At 32.5% G+C, this 20,161-nt stretch overlaps 1 protein-coding gene across 50 annotated transcripts in view; it reads right to left on the bottom strand.

Moving 5' to 3' along the window:
• RIMS1 (regulating synaptic membrane exocytosis 1) overlaps nucleotides 1-20,161 on the bottom strand; it is a 516,521-nt gene that overhangs the window by 128,656 nt on the left and 367,704 nt on the right. For 28 of the 50 annotated variants that reach the window (XM_034962340.3, XM_034962337.3, XM_034962336.3 and 25 more), the window contains 4 exons: nucleotides 15,659-15,815; nucleotides 14,830-14,955; nucleotides 13,179-13,241; nucleotides 7,914-8,003 (listed from right to left, as the gene is read on the bottom strand). In XM_034962340.3, the coding sequence (XP_034818231.1) occupies nucleotides 7,914-8,003; nucleotides 13,179-13,241; nucleotides 14,830-14,955; nucleotides 15,659-15,815 (436 nt within the window). The remainder of the gene's footprint in view (nucleotides 1-7,913; nucleotides 8,004-13,178; nucleotides 13,242-14,829; nucleotides 14,956-15,658; nucleotides 15,816-20,161) is intronic. The other 22 variants (XM_034962338.3, XM_055113862.2, XM_034962351.3 and 19 more) reach the window with 5 other exon arrangements.

Raw genomic sequence — 20,161 nt, 5'->3', positions numbered from 1 at the left:
AATAGGTTTAATAAGCTACCAATGATTTTGTGATACCAGGCCTTGAAATTACTGGGTAGAGTTGCAAAGGTGGGGATGTGTGAATTTAATACAAAGTAAGGAGCACAGTTAAGTAGAAGAAATAAAAGTGTTCTTCAGTGTTGAAACAGTGACATGAAGAAATAATTCATGGGAAAACTACCAGTGAATTCTTAAGTTTTCTTGTCAAAAACCACAGGGCTAATTACTGAACTTTAAAAGCTGTAAGTAAACGATACTGATAAATAAAAGCAAAGAACATAGATACATGAAATGATAAATTAGCATTAATTTTTTTTAGTTTCACTGGTTTTTATTTGCAAAAGTATGTCAATTAAATGGATGCTTTTTAGCTCAGCATTTACAATAATACTTTTCTTGCGATTAACAGTAAACACAAGTTAGAAAACTGTTTCATTCCTTTGTTAAGCTACCTTTAGATTCTGTCTGTGCACAGACACAAATTTCAAACATCTAGTTAAAACTGAGGAAATAAGACACTGAATGGGTCAGAATTAAAATTTTTTATTTATTATATATGAAAATTCTAACAGGATATTTTTCTCTAGATATTGGCTTTCTTGTATGAAAGAAGGAATAACTGGATAGTCTTAAAGGACTCATTTAGGTATAAGATTTTATAATTATCCAAAGGAGTCTAGTCCTACCATTTCAAAAAGAAAGTTTTCTTTTTGAAAACTTGCCAGATATAACTTGGTTTACTGAATATTTTAGACCATCTGGCCAAACATAGCAAAGGGCTTCTGTCACTCAGGATATGCGAGGTCATCAGATACTCAATTCTGAAATTCTCTGGAAGCCTTTGTTTAATCTATCTTAAATAGACAAACTTGGCATGATTCAAGTCAGGCTTTGAAGAAGCCATGAAGCAAGTGAAAATACTGAATAGCAGATTTTGAGGAGAAGATAAAAATGTGTGGAACATACTCTTAAAGGTGATAAATGTTGATGAAATAACATTTTGCATTAATTTTATTTAATTTTTAAAAATTATTTAAAGGATTGGTCAATCCAATCTGAATGTTTTGAAAAGTTTCTTTTCACTGTACTGGCTTTTGTTTATAGATAAAATGAAGAAATAGTTGTAAAATAATTGGAAAAGAATTACAACGACGGCATTTTCTACATTAAGGTATATACTCAGTTATGTTAAAACTTTTGGTGTTATTTGGAAACACAAATATAGACTTCGTATTTTTCTGTGAAGTAACAATATTAACTGGACAGAATTATGAATAACCTTGCTTCCTAGGGCAAAATTCCAGTCCTTGTGCTTATTTAAACATAAAAGTAAAGAAAAAGCAAGTAAAAACGGCATAATTATGAAACATGCAGTGAAAGCTGTGGAGGAGAAAGATGTACATTTAGAAACAAGCAATTGTGAATGCAAGCGATTAAAAGGTAATTTTAAACGAATATTTGGTTTAATACACGTATATTTGTACACTTAGAGTCCTTCTGAATATGCTGATATGTAGTACCAATATAATAAATCTGTTTGCTTTTTCCCACATACAGTGGATACAACAAGAGCAGGATCAATTTATATCCAAGCTTTTGTCCTAAGAAAAGATGTCACTTAAGTTTTAATAACACATCTTTGTAAGTTTTAAATATACTAGCATATTTTATATGCTTTCTATAATAGGTGCTACTTCTGGTTTTTTTTCCTATTACAAGGAATGACCAAAATTAGAATCTTTATCTCTCTTCCCAACTCTGGTTATTGAGAAATATACATAGCTTCAACTTTCATTTCTATTTTCATTTTACCAGCTAATATGGCAGGCTACGTTGGAGATTTTAATCATAAAGTTGAACTAAACCGGTCCTTTCTTGATTTGTATTTCCAAACCAGCCTACCTAAAAGTTCATTGCTTAGTTACTTAGTAAATTATTCATACTTTAGTATCACGTATTCTAAATTCATTAATTGAGGAACATCTATTTCTTGGGAGCCCACTCCTTTCACTGTGATCAGAAGAAAAGAAGAAAGATCACTCTGGAGGCTACAGGATTGAATAAACAGGCTGTGAACTCCCTGCAGAAGGAAATACAGTGAGGCTTTTTTTTTTTTTTGATAATTGCATCCATTATGCATAGCACAGAATAAACAAATATTTGTGAATGTTTAAGTAAATAATGACATAAGGCTATTGGCTTTGGGGATAAAGAATAATGAGAACCTTAACCAAGAAATAAACAGTGCTATTGACATAAGGGGATTGAGAATTGATAGGCCTCAGAAAGCAATTAAATGATACTTATGTTGCAGCTCTTCCCTCTCCCCCAGGCATTGATAAACTTTAAAACAAATGTATATGTGTATTATTAATACCTGTACTTGCATATACACACGTCTTTCAATGGTGCATATCTCTTGGCAGAACATGGCTAAGAAGCTTAACTATCTAAAAAAGGCATTAAATAAAAATGTAAATCATTAATTCCATAAATAGCACAAATTAAAAATATGAGGTATTGCAACATTAGAAACCAAAACAAATGAGATAACTGATTATACACATATATATTTTTATTGTGTTTTCAATTAATAACTTTAGTCCTTAAAATTTTTTCCCTATTAAACTAAATTTCACTTATTAACATATATATATATATTTTTTTTTTTTTTTTTTTTTTTCTTGAGATGGAGTCTTGCTCTGTCACCCAGGCTAGAGTGCAGTGGCACCATCTTGGCTCAGTGCAACCTCTGCTCCCCGGGTTCAAGCGATTCTCCTGCCTCAGCCTCTCTAGTAGCTGGGACCACAGGCGCACACCGCCACGCCCGGCTACTTTTTGTATTTTTCATGGAGACGGGGCTTCACCATGTTGGTCAGGCTGGTCTCAAATTCCTGACCTAGTGATCCGCCCGCCTCAGCCTCCCAAAGTGCTGGGATTACAGGCATGAGCCACCACGGCAGTACTTCTACTTTGAAACAAGATCTATGATACATATTTCAATTCGATATATAACTATTGATTTTTAGGTAGGAACCTCCTTTCCCTTAAGTCTCATGTTTCCATTTTGAGGGAAATTCATTCAAGTAAGCCTTTCCTCATTGCACCCCAAGGAAGAAAGAGTGGCTTATATGATAGGTGACCATGGTAAAGAATTGGGCACAGGAAACTTAGCCCTTTCTGGATTCCTTTTTCCAAATTATGATGCCTGCAAACAGCACAACAAACAAACTTGTAAAGCAGTGATGAGATCTGAGGCCTGACCCTGTAGCAGAAGTTTGTGTGGCTCAGTGAATCTGGCTGATTCTGGGATTAGTTATTAGCCATCTTGCAGACTCAAAGCCACAGCTTTCAATTCTGTTCAAAGTACTTATATTGAAAATTAAATCTCCCATCTTTCTAGTACTTGGGTCTAACTCACAGCTCAATCCAACTTTGAAGTGAAAAGTAGAAGGTGTTTTTTAAGCCCCTAAACTCCCCAAATGAACGATTTACCAAGTAAAAAATACATCATGTTGTCACTATAGATGGAAAAGAGAAATAGGATATTATCCCTGCCCTCAATTAGAAATTATAACATTAAAAACCAAACAAAATGAGATAACTGATTACACACATATGTATTTTTATTGTCTGTTCTAATTATTCATTTTAGTCCTTAAATATTTTTCCAATATTGTTTTAAACTAAATTTAACTTATTTTAATTAATACACATAGTTATACTCTGAAACAAGACCTATGATATCTACTTCAATTCAATTTATAGCTGTTGATTTTTAGCCAAGAACTTCCTTTCCCTTAAGGCTAGTGTGTGTGTTTCTTCCACTATATGGTGATATCGTGGAAGAATATCACAATATAGTGGAAGACACAAACATACTACAGTACTAAATAAAATACAACGTATTTTAATAGAAGTATATAAAATTAGGTGGGCCCAGAAAAGATAGTAAATAATTCTGACTGGCAAAAGAAAAGGAAGTATGTGCGTGTGTTGGTGGCGGGACTGAGGACAGGGGAGGAGGTTAAGAAGGGTTTTACAAAGATATGGTATTTAACCTATATTTTTGAACAGTGAGCAGAATTTTTAATCAGACAACAAAGGAAGAAGAATATTTTAATTTTAATAGGAAGAAAATGAGATATAAGTTAATAAAGACTATTAGAACTTAAGAAAATTAATGGGAGCAGGAGTGTCACTGGAACTGGAGAAGGGCTATCTATTAATATATTCAAGGTGAGGGACCTGTTCCGAAGGAATTGATTGAATTTATTGTGACTGAATTTGTGACGGAGCAGGAAGAGAAGTAGTTCCAGATTGTGTGGCTGGTTATACGTCAAAACCATAAAATGAGAGAAAAATTTAGAAAGAGGAAGGATTTTGCTGTAAAGGGACTGAAGGGGAGATAATGAAGTTGATTTAGACATCATCATTTAGAAATTTAGGCCTGACAGGGTCTGGTCAATCATAGTGGAGGGTTGTCTTCATATGTATTGGAGTGGGCACCTTTTATAGAAATAAAATTTAAGGAACAGTACAGTATGGGTGGGGCAAAAGAAGAAAACTGGAGGTGGAGCTAGGGAAATACCTATCTTTATAGGACAGTGGAGTAAGACAAGCCTTCAAAGGAGACATCATAACAGAGGTTTAAGAAAATCTGTAGAGGTACTTAATGGAAGAGAGATTCAAGTGACAGGGTGGGTAATGTAAAATGTTGCAAGATGTTGCTGAACAACTAGGGAGCCAATGTAAACCACAGAAGAATTTCAGTACAGCTACAGATTACAGGAATTACTGGAAGGTAAAAAATGCAGGCGGTAAGTATAAACTACCCTTTCATAAGCCTTCATCAAGGATACGATTGCTCTGAAAGGCCAAGGAAGAAGGTAAACCATCCAAGAAAAGTAAGTTTTCTCTAGTGGCTCTAAAAATCATTGCTTCTGAACATGTAAGTAACAATTTGTTTGAAAACCTAGAAAAGCAAAGGTTAATAGCAGGCCTGTAACTCACTCCTTGCCAATCAGGGAAGCAAGGGAAATGGGAAGATATAAATGATAAATTATTTCTTAATACAAATAAACCTCAAATATATTGATTTAAGAAGCATAACTGAATTGGAATAATTCACTGAATTATGGTAACCCATAAGCATGTTTTCCATCTGTGTAATCAACAGAACATGAAATGGAGGTGCTCCTAAACTAAAACGGTTTCCTTTCCAAACTGCGTTTTACATGCATTATTCAAAACTCGTCTGTTAAAGTAGGCCAAACCATGTAACAAGGGAGAAACGATAGGTGTATCTGATGGTTTTCAACTCCTTCAGGAAAAGAATGCTGCTCTTTTATCTTCTGAATCATTAGAAAAGTATTATATTGAGTACTGAGTGTGTTTGGCAATTTCACCCTTTATCTTAACAGAAAACTTGTGTTAAAGGTTAGGAGTTAAGTTGGTATAAAGGCATGTAAATGTTAATCAAAATCGTTTGACCATACATAGTTGACAAATTTGTAGAAATAATGTTCATCTCTTAAGAATATAAAATTAAGTTTTTAAAACATTTGCTCTAACATTTTATCTACTATGTATATATTAGGCATTAATACAATAATCCCTGCGGTAAATTAGAAAAATTAAGTAGCCTCGAAAACCCTCTAAGCCTCCCTTCTCCTACTCTCCGCATACTGTCTGGGGGCTTTAGATGCACTCTCCAAAGATAACAAAGTCACCACTCTTGATATTGTTATCTTCTGCTTCAAAGCTGCTTCATAGGCATGTTCACAAAGGGTACTTGTAGTCTCTATCCTCCAAACCAATAAGCATCTACAGCTTCTGTAATTACTTGATGAAACCTTATCTAAGTTTTATTTTACATTACATAAAATAATTGTTGTTTATTTTACATTACATAAAATAATTGCTGTTCTTCTTGGCAATAAAGTGATCCCAATAAACTTAGGATCATTGATAATACTAAGACTTGTTTCATTGAGTTTTTAAATGAAAAATTCCTTTTTATTCAATATGTAGAGTGAATATATGTTTTCAATATTTTTTCTTCTTTTATTCAAGGTAAATACACTCACTTGGACTTTACAACAATCTGTACAATAACTGTCCCTAGATTATTTGCCTGCTGGTTGACCTGCTTTAAGGGTATTATCTGACAGATTAAATTTGCCAACATGGAGATTTATAAACTCTGTGGCTTCAGTGTCACAAGGGAACATATGCTAGATAGGCTCACCATAAGAATAGACCTGCACTGTCCAGTACAGGAGCCACAAACCACATGAAGCCAATGAGCACCATAATGTGGTTAGTCCAAAGTGGGAGTGGTGCAAGTACAAACTATCTTTAGTATCTATGGCTTATTATGCTGTAAAAAAGGGAGTGCGAAATATCTAATAGTTTGTATAATAATGACATGTGAAAATTATATTTTGAATATACAGGGTTAAAAATTAAAATTAACTTAATCCTTTTAGTATGGCTACTACGAAATATTAAAGTATCAGCTTGCATTATGTTTCTATCAGATGGCACTGATATGGGTAATATTAAAAATGTCAGGCTGCTATGGTCAGAAGATTCCACTGACTTGAGAATTTCTATCCTTGTTTTACTACTAACCAGAAACATATAAGAAAATAATAACTAAACATATTTTAAAATATTCTTGCTACTCTTGAAATTATTTGGGGAAGGGGTTATATTTGACTAAAGAGAATGATAAAACAATTCCAATTACGATTTTAGAGACTCTATAGTCCTTTCAACTAAAATTTATATTACAAAAGTAAAGGGATACAAGACAGAAATTAAATTTCACTTTTTTCTATTACATATTTTACAAATGTAAAAGAATACACAATTTAAAAGTAAATTCTTAAGGCGCTAAAACAAGGTATATACACACGTGTACCTATTGTTCAATTCCAGAAATAAATATCTCATAAATAAATGAATAGACTCAGATTAGAAAGTTACCTAAAGAAAAGCTTTAAGTAGCCTACTAAGAAGGAGGAGCGGGTTACATTAGTACAACTAAATATTTTTCTTCAGGATTTGTAAAGAGGTAGTATGCAAATGTCTTCTGAATGACTTCTAATTAAAAAGAGATAGCCATTATAAACAAGACTATCAATTATAACTAAGTCTATTAAAATTATAACTAAGTCTATTAAAAGAGTTCCATCACAGTGGAAAAATTAGATGCTTACAGCTAGGAGACAGTGTAACACAACATCAATGAATATATTTGAATTGAAATCAGAATTTATTAATTAAAGTTTTAAGCAAAATTGTCTGTGTACATATATATGTATTTCTTTTTGTTAGGCATCAGGAAATTTATGAATAACATCATTTTTTGTTGTCAAAGTATAATTTAAGGTAAAACATTATATCAAAGAGTAGATTGATTAAAAATGAATGTAGATATACAAAGGAAGTATTCTATTTAAAAATACTTCCTGTTATGAGTTTATAGAAGATTGTTGTTAAACCTATAAATACTATTTATCAGTGGTACTAAGAGGAAAGTGATCCTCCCCTTCGGATAATTCACTGGACCTTATAACATTATCAGCATACTGAAGGTTTCCTGAATAGTCAATAAAATGACTGAACAGCAACAAAAGGGGAAAAGCAGCAGCCAGAAGCAGTTACAAATTACACCACACCATTTGCAACAACATTCATAGAAATATGTGTATGTGTACCCTTGGGTTTATCCACATACGCATATCTCTAAATAGACATGTATAATAAGGGAAGGGGAAATGTAGACAGTTAGCAAAGTGTACATGAATGAATAAACCTGTAAGGCTGTCATGAAACAAAACAAAGTGACTGAAAAAAATCACTAGTACAAATGATAAGAAATTAAGAAAGTCTTTATTTTATACCTTTCTCGTTCTGGTGAATGCAAACTAGTATCTGGTCTCAAGCAGTTGGTACTAGCACTCCTAGCCCTGTCAAGAAAGGGCTGCAGTTCACTAGTGCCAGTGCATTGCATCCAGTGGTAGAAGAGAAAGACAGAGAAAACAAAGAAAGGAAGACCATGTTAGAGAGTAAAGCATAAAATAATGTCCCCTTTACACAAAATGTAGAATCACTGGGATTCCATTCATAAGGGTGTGAGAGAGTTGACAGAATGACAAGTGTAAAATTTTGTTTAGAAAATGAAGCTAAACAAAGATTATGCTTAAATTGCTTTGCATAATTTTTAAAAGTGTCTCAGACTGAAAAATGAGACTAAATCACACCTACTTATGAAAAAAACTGGATACAGAAAGCACTAAAACAAAATGCCTAAAATTTCATTACCAGGAACAGATGCCACACCAAAACAAAATGAAGGACATCAGAGGAGAAATAATTTTACAACTCAACTTTTTTGGTTCACAACAATAAACAAGGGAAACGGAAGATATCACTTCCAAATGTTCTTACCTAACCAGTATTTCATCAGTAAATCTCAATACTGTTGAGTTAAAGCATTCATGATGAAGGGAAATGTCCTGTCTAGTCACTGATTTGGTCTTAGTATGTGCAGGCAGAATTGAGCTTCACAAATTAAAATTACACAAAAATAAAATAAAATAAATTATAATTAAAATCAACAAGTACAATAATATACAAATGACAAAGCAACTAGAATTCTGACATTTGAGTTAGTAGATGTCATTCAGAGAATTATTCTAGTACTAAGTTTTATAGTTAAAACGATTTTAGATATCATTAATTTAATGTCTCTCACTGTATAATTATTTCAAAAGAATATTTTATTAGAATGTAAATTTCCTATTTAATATTTTATTAGAATGTGAATTTTCTATTTTTAGTAGGCAAGGGATTAGGAATTACTTTATAACTGGGTGGGACTCACTGTTAGGGCTCTTACCTGTAAATATTCCAGTGAGAACTGCTCTGTAATAAAGGCATCTTGGGAGGTAATGTTTTATAGTGCCTAACAAGATGTCTGGAACGTAGCAAAACAAACACGCAGGAAACAGAAAAATATATATGAAACCAATTTTATTAAGATATTCAGAAAGTAGGAGGCCTATAAAGCTATATAGATAAATCTTTTGTCATTTTTTTCTCAAAAGAACCACAATAACTATTTGAAGGGAAGACTACAATTATTAAAATATGAAATCATAGACACTTGACTTCATAAAATACTCAAAATTATTATTTAATTATCTGAATTAGAAAAATACCTGCTAACCAAACTCTATGAATTATCATTGATCAATATGTAAATGTGCTACTTAATCTCTGATTTAATATTATGCCTACTTCTATGAAAGTAAACAACTCATAGCTAAAAGTAAAAATCAACTAATTTATATAATTTTAGAGTTACAATATGACTAAAAGAATTAATGTTCTAAAACAAAACAAAGTGTTGACTAGCATTCCAGGGACAAAGCTGGTCATAGTATCAGACTGCAGCAAAAAAAGGAAACAGAAAAAGGCCAAGAAGTGATTGCAGAGGAGCAAGCTCTTTCTACTTATCAGCTTCTGTCTGGATCCAGACCCAACCACAGGAAATTTTCCTTTGGAAGTAGGGTAAGATAGGCATTAGATGCAAACCAGAATATGGATTTTGAATTGGCAGAAAATTGGCCCAACGGCATCTGATTCCTTTAAAATCTGTGAGGGTTTCTGGACTGTCTATGCCATGAAGGACAAACTAGGTCCAGCCATATATTTTTTTGATAATTTAATAATGTTCTATAAATTTAATTACTAATTATGAAAATCCATCATCTATCTCAGCTAGCAGTAAAGCATAATCAAGAGGGAAGGGAATAAACATTTATCAAAGGCTTCCTAAACATCAAACACCTCACTGGTTTAATCATGTTTATATTAATGATCAAATCAAAGGAAATCCCTTAAAACTTCAGTTAAAAAATGAACTAAAATGCCATTTTCTTTTCTTTTCTTTTTTGAGACAGAGTCTCACTCTTGTTATCTAGGCTGGAGTGCAATGGTGTGATCTTGGCTCACTGCAACCTCTGCCTCCTGGGTTCAAGCAAATCTCCTCTCTCAGCCTCCCAAGTAGCTGGGATTACAAGCACCTGCCACCATGCCCACCTAATTTGTGTGTGTGTGTGTGTGTGTGTTTTAGTAGAGACGGGGTTTCACCATGTTGGCCACACTGGTCTCAAACTCCTGACCTCAAGTGATCTGCCCGCTTCAGCTTCCTCCTTATTAAGTACAAGTTGAGGATAAATTTTACTGAAACTAAGGATTTAGCCTCCTTTCTAGACAGTCGAGTCTTCTTTTCAACTCCTAACCTCAGGCAAATATCTTTAGTAATAGGTTGCTATAAAACTTTTCTAAGCATTGCTTCAAAAGTGATTTTTTTTTCAAGAATGGGATCAACATAGAATGGGAAACAGCTAGAAAATAGCACAAAATTTATAGTCTGAATGTTCAAGTTCCTGCCTTGGCTTTGCCACTTATTGGCTGTGACCTGGGTAATTCGATTAAGTCTCCAAGCCTGTTTCTACATCCACAAAATGTGGGAAATAACTTCCACTTAACAGGGGTGTGTGGTAACATGTACACAATATTTAGGACACAGTAGGATACAGTAAGGCAACTATAGCATTTTCTCTATACTACCACTTCCTCGAGACACGTTTTACTAAAAAAAGGTTGGGAAATTAAACAATTTGGGAGAAAAGAAACTAAACATACAGATTTCTTTAGAACATGACTTTACTATGCTGTGTGTATTAAATTTCAAGGTAGACACTTTCAGTTGCAAAGTTTCCAAAATGTATTTGACTCACAAAAACTCTTATTGGTGAAACATCTCATAGGACAAGTTTTCATATTTTTGGAAAAACTAGTTAAACAGAAGATATCAAATAGATCTGATTTTGAATCCTTACTCTATTAGTTGTAAAACAAACTTTCTTAGCTTTTTTCCTCATCTCTAAAATCAGGATAATAATATTCATAACATATAATTACTGTCAGGAAATTGACAAAGTACATTAAATATTTAACACCGTGCTTGTTATTAAATAAATGTTATTTTCCTTATGTTTACTAGAGACTAGTAAATCCTCAGATTTTATTTTTATAAGTCCTAAGTGAACATGGTATGATGTATTTTGAAAGCTTTAGATTTTAGCCATGGATAGTTATATAAATAATAAGTGTCCATAGTTTATATGAAACCAAACTATATTATTGATATATCCATATAAAGTTGTTATTTATATGTACACATTTTGACATTCATTTTTATACAGATATAAATTAATGTTTTTATAAATACATGAATATAAACACAGAAGAGATTATATATACATACATGCACATATTTTTGAACTCATGTTGTCTCTATCTCCATACTTTTAGCATTACACATTAGAGAATGAAAGACAGGAAGGAGAAAAGACACTGGTGATATATGTTTCGCACTGACACATTTGGCTAGCTCAGCTTCCTTCCACTCCCTATCTTATTGTCGTAGTACCTGTCCACAGGATGTTATCTGCCTCGCTGAATACTCATTTATTTTTAAATTGTATACATACAAATGTGATTATTTGCTTAAATCAGGAAATGCAAAGTCAACATACAGAGACTATTAAATAGGACTTGTGGAGCTCAGAATTATTAGCAAAGCACCAATCTTAAGGATAAGATTATATAAAATGATGCAACTATTATATAATATTATATAAGTATATAATATTTTACAAGTACAAAATAAGGGAAAGAAAAATATTTTTAGTTATTATATTTAGACCACTGGTGTGAGTATCCTAGAAATATTCACACACTGAGTGCCAGGCACACACTAAGTAGCTTAAAATATAAGGATATTTTTTGTGTTTGTTTTGTGTGCATGTTTTTTATTTCTTTTGAAGCTTTAGTCACATCAAGAGGAGTGTGAGAAAACTTTCAGAATTAGTAAATAAACCATTATTTTAAGAAACTGTTTGTCAAGAACAAGTAATAATAAACCTGGATAGTTCATGCTTTGACTTTCAGTAGGTTTTTACAATATGCATGATTTTACATTTTTTTCTCAGCAAGCAGAACTAATATTTCCTCGATTTTTTCCTGTGGCACTCCAAGCAAACATGGCAGTAGTTATGAGTAGTATAACTTCAGACTGTAAAAAGTTCAAACAATTTTTATTAGCCCAATTTTGTTTGCATTATTGGGCAGAACTACATATTACACACAGACATAATAAATCATGCATTTGTCTTTGCATCCCAAGTACTGCGGTAATACCTCTTTCTTTCTCTTTCCTCTTGCTTTTTATTGGCTAAAATATTTGAGTTCGATTATTATGTGTTAGTTTGTTTCACTGACTTACTACTTCCTTAACTTCTATATTCATTTCAAATATACATTAAGTATTTATAGAATATGTTCCATGAGTAATCTGTAAGAAGTTTTACTTGGATATGAAATTAAAGATGTAATAAGATTAACATAAAGCATCAGGCTCTAAGCTCCAATTTAGAAGCAAAAATTATATCTTTTGTCGCTTCTAAAGAGGCATTCATACTGTTATATGCCTTTGTGGGAAAGTTTGTACTGCAGCATTTCTGACAACTGGTGGGCTAGGATAGTTAAGATCAGGTTGAATATCTTCACTTTTCATCAAGAAAGAAGCTGAAGCTCAGCCATTAAAAGTGAACTGTTAAAGATTTTATCAAAAGCAAACAGAATATAAACAACAATAAATTCTAAAAGGAAATAAAAAAGGCTAAAACAGAGCAAACTTACAATTATGAAACAATGACACTGCCATACACAGATTAGACCTCTTGTGACTAGACAGGAATATGTGTGGGAAAGTTGGGGGCACTCACAGTGAGCATTTAGAATTTTAATTGCAGAAACTGGTTCCTCAGTTTTAGGAACGCAAACAGTCCCAGAGAGGCCCACTAGTCTCTGGATTTTTGAATCTACAGATGGCAAAGTAGTCAGCCTGAATCGGAACTGAAATATATTTGGAACCTTTTCCATAACCTCAATATAAAACAAAACAAATTTCAAATACTTGGGAAATTTATTTGACTTGCTTGTAATAATACCACTAAGGGAGAGACGGAAGAATAATAGAATGGAAAGAGAGTCATCACACACAGTCACCATTACCAAATCCCTGTATTTACCTGGTAGTATGTAGGCACTCTGCACTTCGTCCTCGTTTTGCTCTGGGCAGCATAAGAAGCTCACTGCACAGACAGGATGGGTGGTGAGTGAAACAGATAAATTATGAGACATGGGTTATGCCAATGGTATGCCAATGAAAACATGAAAAGGGAAGAAACCAGATTGTCTGCACTAGCATATTTGCTTGAGAGGTTAAACAAAAATAAACATAAAAGCATTTAAAAAATTTAAACAATAAAGTACAAATATTATGGTTGAAGTCCTAGCTGTTGCTGATTTGCCATTGTATTTCAAAATGATTTTATAGAATATTAAAACAAAACAAAATTAAATATTCCTCAAATAAGATATACGACTCTGTTTCCAATTATAGACAACTGAGTATTTTTTTAATACTATAAATTTGGCCTGATACTAATGGGAATTCTGAACATTTTTATAACTTTATAACAAATTAAAGCGTGATAGTTTTCTTGGCTTTTATAGCCACTGAAAATGCAATACCATATTATGTTTCTTATTAACCAACTAACAATATAATTGATTAGAATTTTTATTTTACAATTAATACTTTATCTATATCCAAATTAATTTCACTATATTGACTGCCCTGGTCAAGTAGCCCTGTGTTTTCCCTCCTCACCTAAATTCATGGTGGCCCAAATGAATGTTGATAAAATAGCCTTCATTCAACTCAAGCTGAGATGTCTGGAATCCTATTCCTCAGAGCAGCTCTTCATCCTAGTACCTATTGTGACTCCATTCTTGAAGGTCACAATGCTACTTTCCACAGTAGGATGGCAATTAGGTAGATTAAGAAGTTCTACTTTGTGTCCTTGACTCCATGGCGAAAAATTATTTAGCACCACTATCATGACCCTTCTCCTCACTGAAAGTTTCTCCATTTTAAAAAGCCAGAAGAGAATATTCAACAAGGTGGGTATTATAAAACCTTAAATCAGATCCTAAGCTTATAATCAGGCTAATTGTATATGGTTACTTCAAGAAGAAAGTCTGTGGGCATGCAGAGCAACAGATTCATAATGTAGACTTATAGTAATTATTTCCGTGAAATATTAGTTCACAAATGCAGAATTAAATCTAAGCACATATCCCCATAAGAACCCATCTCAATAATTTGTATTCTATAGACATTTTCTAGAAAGAGATTTTATGAAAAGAGGTATATAATGGAAACATTATTATTGAAGTTCTCATAGAAACTCTGCAATTAACTTTCAAATGGCATGTATCCACAATGTTTTAAATTATATAAATAACATAATTTTTATGATTACTTCATACCTCAAATATTGTGACCCACAATAAATAAAATATTTGAAAACTCCTTACGCAGACTCCCTTCTATAATTTAGGTCAATATCTAAGTCAACAAGCTGTACCTTTAAAGCTGTCTAAGCATAAATTCTGATTTTGTAAAAGAAATTGGATAATTATAACAATATAATATTAGCCAAATATTTCCTAGAGTTGCATTTCTATTACAATATGTTAACAGTTGTTGCTTGAGAGCAGCTCATTTTTGAGTGATAAATACTTTTACTCTCTAATGTGCTATGCCACAATATCTGTACATATTAAAACAGAACAAAAAATTCATAACGTTGAGATCATAATTTTGACAAATACCTGTCTTGTTCTGATAAATACTGACTATCCACATCTCTGGTTCTATGATCAACTGGACTTCGGGAGGCATCATGGTGTCTGGTTGGAGAACGTGACCTTCTTGTTGGATGAATTTCATCTAAACTCCTAAAATGATTACAAAATTCTTATGTGTCAAATTGTATCATCTTCCCAAAACAGGCAGACAGACTAAAGTGAAGGAACTGAGAGTAATATGCAAGTAAACACTGAAAAGTATTTGCATCATAATCAAAACCTACTTTCAATGAGTTAAGGGTATTTGTTTTCTATGAGTTTTTGCCTGTGGCTGCATTTCTCCAACCTTCTTTCATACTTCTATCAAAATCAATTTTCATCGGCATAATTAATTACAATTTCAGGAGTGTATATCAGAGTAAAATGAAGTAGAGCACTGTATGTTTTATTTATGTTTCCAAGCATTTAAAGTGCTTCAAAGAGACAATCCTAAATCTCTTCAAAGTCCATTCTGTCTCTTAACCTTATCCTCTTCGCCACTTCTCTCCACAATTCTGATTTGTTACAATTTTTTTCTAACAAGAAAGAAAACTAGCAAAGAGAATACCAGACAATTATTCAAAAACTATTCCTGGGACATAAACAACTTCTGCTCCCTGGGAAATTTCTTCAGATTAAACAACAGACTGCCACATAGGTTGGATAAAGAATAAAAAAAATTTTGCCTACAATTAATTCTGAAAAAAATAATTTGACCAAACTATTTTTTCATTTCAGTTAGTTTTGCAGCAATTTACACTGCATTATAATAAAAATGTACTGTCAGGGACACTGAGCCCATTTCAAAGCCTACCTCTGTAATGGCACATTTGGTAAACGTGAACGCGGCTTTCCCTGATCATTGCCGCGATGAGGAGATACTGAACGTGAGCGGTGATGAGTTGTTCTTTGCTGTTCTGGCACAGTTAATGTTGTAGATTTACTTTCTCTAGCACTAGACCTATAGCCTACTGGCAAAAGTACACACAGAAAAAATTTAGTCAGTATTCTTCTATAATGCAAACATTAACACAGGAATATAAAATTATTCTAAAGCAGCCATTGATCTATGAAGAATAAATGTCATGCAATCAGTATTAATAGCCTTATCTTCAAAAATATTAAGTATACCTACACAGAGTGTAACATATACATGCATTGAAACAGGTTACAGTTTTGCTCAAAGGAACCATGGAGATAATAATATGAATATGACAGTTGATGCCTCAGACATTACGATGAGTTGGGATACTGTTTCAATTTAAATAATGAATGAGTTCGTGACTTAGCAACACAAATGAAGTGCTTGACATGAAACTATACTTAATATACAAGTCAATGCTTAGAAGTTTGGTGTCTCTTTAAATTTAAATAAATTCTTCATTTCAATTTTTATTCTAGAGAATAAATTATTTTAGTTGGATTGCAGATGGCCTCTTTAATAAGAAAACAAATATATTGTTCCAGTTTTAATTAACAAAGAAGAGTAGCAGATCTTCACCATTATACTCATTGTGAATTTTGCAAACCACAAATAATACTGCAATTTTCAAATGTAGTATATGACTGAAGATGACTATCACAATAATGTAGAGAAAATGCACCCTTCTAAAGAACCAATCGCCAAATCTGCCTTACACATCTGAAACTACTCCATAATTATTTTAATTAGCATAACTAAGATAATATAGTTAACATATTGCAATTTAAAATAAATTATAACAGTCACTTTTTCCCTGAAGTAAAAAGGTTTATATTGTCTCTGATTTAGTTAAGATAAAACAGTAATCTCAAAACCAAAAGAAGAGTTTAGAGTTTAAAATTTTTTCACAAGGGTAACTGTTTTTTATTATCATAAGGAAAATAAAAAAATTATGTGGCCAAAGTAAAAAAAAAACTATATTTACAACTACATAAAACATACATAAACCATAAATATGTTAAATTTAACTGGGAAGCTAAAACTGTTGTTCATTTTTTACTTGACAACTCTCACATTATCTCAAAAATATGTTATGAAACATCATGATTAAAGGCAGGCTAATAGTCCCTAGCAGTTTATATATTGTGAATCCATGATCTTATGCCGAATTTTAAGGGACTTCAAACATTTCATTAAGTGTACTTTGACAATATTCAGACTAAAGAAATACAAACATTTTGTCACTCTATAAAAACATGTTTAATATTCATAAATGGTATAATTTATAATTTCAAATACTTTAATTTTTTCTTATCAAAATATCAACTAAGCTATTGAGTTTTGTATAAAAAGTCTGTTATTCAGATGTAATATTATATTGTAATTTTAAGACTAGAAATTATAATATTAAGGCTAGAAAGAGACCAACTAAGTTAACATGTAGTGAATACACTATTAATACATAGCTCATTGTAAAAAAAAAAAGGGTGACTATTTATAAAGACAATTAATCCATAGTCCGAATTACTTAAACATTTTTAATTGCTATCTGGTATCAATTACACAATAATTATGGAAGGCCAATATTGACTTATGAGCCCTATTTCGAGATTTAAGTGAGTATTCAAGGTATATAAATAGATTTTGTATAATTAATTATTACAGAATAAATTTTAGAGAATTTTGGCATCTTGCTGTAAAAGGTATATAATTGTTTCCTGGATTCTTTGTGGTTATATAGAAATTAATGCCTCTTTTATCCTTTTAACAAGGGACTTTAAGGAAACAAGTGAAATCTTGAAACTTTTAACATATTAACAACTTTTAATGTAACTTAGAAAGTTCTGAATTCAAAAAGTATACTGACGGTAATGTGTGCTATTTTGGTGATTCAAAGTCATTTTGAATATAACATATGCTATAATATTCAAAGTTTTAACATTTGACTCTATAGTGAATGACCTTAAATAAATATACGTTTATAGTTCTTTGCATTTTACAAAGAAAAAGTTCTTTGCTTTTTACATTTATAGTTGCTTTTTACAAAAAATTTGATTTTCTTCACATTATGTTTACGTTATTGTTGACAACATGCACTCTATCTTCAGAACCATGACTGGGATTAAATTTTTTTTTTTTTTTTTTTTTTTTTTTTTTTTTCAGATGGAGTCTCGCTCTGTCACCCGGGCTGGATGACCTTGGCTCACTGCAACCTCTGCCTCTCGTGTTCAAGTGATTCTCCTGCCTCAGCCTCCTGAATAGATAGGATTACAGGCGTGCGCCACCAGGCCCAGCTAATTTTTGTACTTTTAGTAGAGATGAAATTTCACCACATTGGGCAGGCTGGTCTCGAACTCCTGACCTTGTGATCTGCCCACCTTGGCCTCCCAAAGTGCTGGGATTACAGGTGTGAGCCACCGTGCCCGGCTGGGATGAAACTATTTTATGGTAATCCCAGTGTTTTAGTTGACTCAGGGTTAGAGATTAGAGAATTTTTTTCTCATTTTCTGGTTGAAGTTGCTAGATTCCTCACCTCAGATGAGGGCATTCTGTATATGGTTATTTTTATTCTTCTTAACTAGCTAAAATTATTTACTTTAAATAACAATAAGGCTATAACTACAAAGTTAATAAAATGTGGCTCTGGCAGTCTCAACTGCTGAAAACCCGCTATATTTCCCTAACTGGAAAAAGATAGTAAACACATCAAATAAAAACAGAGAATTTCGTGTTCTAGAAAAGCCAAGGCATTAGGAAGTTTAAGTTTTGGCTGTAGTAGAACATTTTGTACAGAGCTTTTGAGCTTCTCTAGATAATAAACAACCAGGAACTTCCTTGAGTACATTAAACATATACAGAAGACGACTTCCATATCTAAACAAATTTTTTCTTCATATTGGATGCTAGGAAACGTAGACGCAAATTTGTAACCAACATCTAAAAGTACATAAGAATGCACTGTGCTAACTTATCACCTCACTTTATTTTAGCCTCTTGCCCTTATTTTACTGACTCATCTTTCCTCTTCATTTAAAATGTATTGCATGTTACTATGTGACTAGTTATATTTGCCATACAAATACTACCACATAATTACAATGGATCAATGAAGAGTATATCTGAAAATATTAATGAATTACATGCTCTCCTTTAATTTATGAGGAGATCTTTGAAACATAAAATATTACTTATCAGTTTTATAAGTTACTAGTCATATTCTATTAAAGTTTGACTCATTACATTTTTAAATGCTAAATAAAAATGAACAATATTATTTGAAAAATACTGCTTTGTATGATAACAGAGATTATGCATGTTTGCAAACACTTTGAGGGACATGGTATATTTCAGTATGGAATATAAGTATATTTAGAATTCAGTGCTCCTTGGTGGTACTCAAGCACTAATCCCATCTCTAGTGGATTCCATAACTCACTTTGACTTCTCACAAGGTGTTATCCATGTTGCTCTCTCAGAGAAAGAGGAAGAAACTCATCATTTGTGCAAGCATTTATTTAATTGGCCATTTATTTATTCATCATTTACTTCCCTGTCTCATAACTAAAAATATGAAATTTCAGGTGAATAAAATTTGGGAACCACTCACCGAAGCAAACTCTATTTAGATAAATTGGTAATGACAACATTAAGGCTGACTAATAGTTAAGATTCTGTTAGAGGTGATGATTTTTCTACCAGGTATAATCTAATTCCTATTTGAATATCCCAAATGAATTTAAATTTATAATCACTTTACTCTTTGAATTTCATGACAAACTAATATGATGTTACATTTTGTGTGAACCTTTCTGTTGAGAATGTGTGTAATTACTATGGCCTTCTAAGAAATAAAAACAGAGAGCAAAAATGAATTTCTCTCCAGTATGATCTAAATCTCTCACTGATACACTGACATCAAAGGTTAATATATAAGTATATAGATTTTCACAGCACTAGATTTATAATAATAAATTTAACAATATTTTCTACTTTCACACAGTGATTAAATACTACATTTTTGGCCAGGCATGGTGGCTCACACCTGTAATCCCAGCACTTTGGGAGGCCGAGGTGGGCGGATCATGAGGTCAAGAGAACAAGACCATCCTGGCCAACACGGTGAAATCCAGTCTCTACTAAAAACATAAAAATTAGCTGTATATGGTGGTGCACACCTGTAGTCCCAGCTACTCGGGAGGCTGAGGCAGGAGAATCACTTGAACCTGGGAGGTGGAGGGTGCAGTGAGCTGAGATTGTGCCACTGTACTCCAGCCTAGCGACAGAGTGAGACTCCGTCTCAAATTAATAAATAAATAACTACCATATATTCTCTGAATTATAGGGAACAAATGAAACCTGATTTTAGAGAACTCTCCATAATTTTCTCCCAGTTTT

The sequence above is a fragment of the Pan paniscus genome, chromosome 5, assembly GCF_029289425.2.
Source record: "Pan paniscus chromosome 5, NHGRI_mPanPan1-v2.0_pri, whole genome shotgun sequence".
NCBI classification, from domain to species: Eukaryota; Metazoa; Chordata; class Mammalia; order Primates; family Hominidae; genus Pan; species Pan paniscus.
This window is presented reverse-complemented; position numbering and strand designations above follow the sequence as displayed.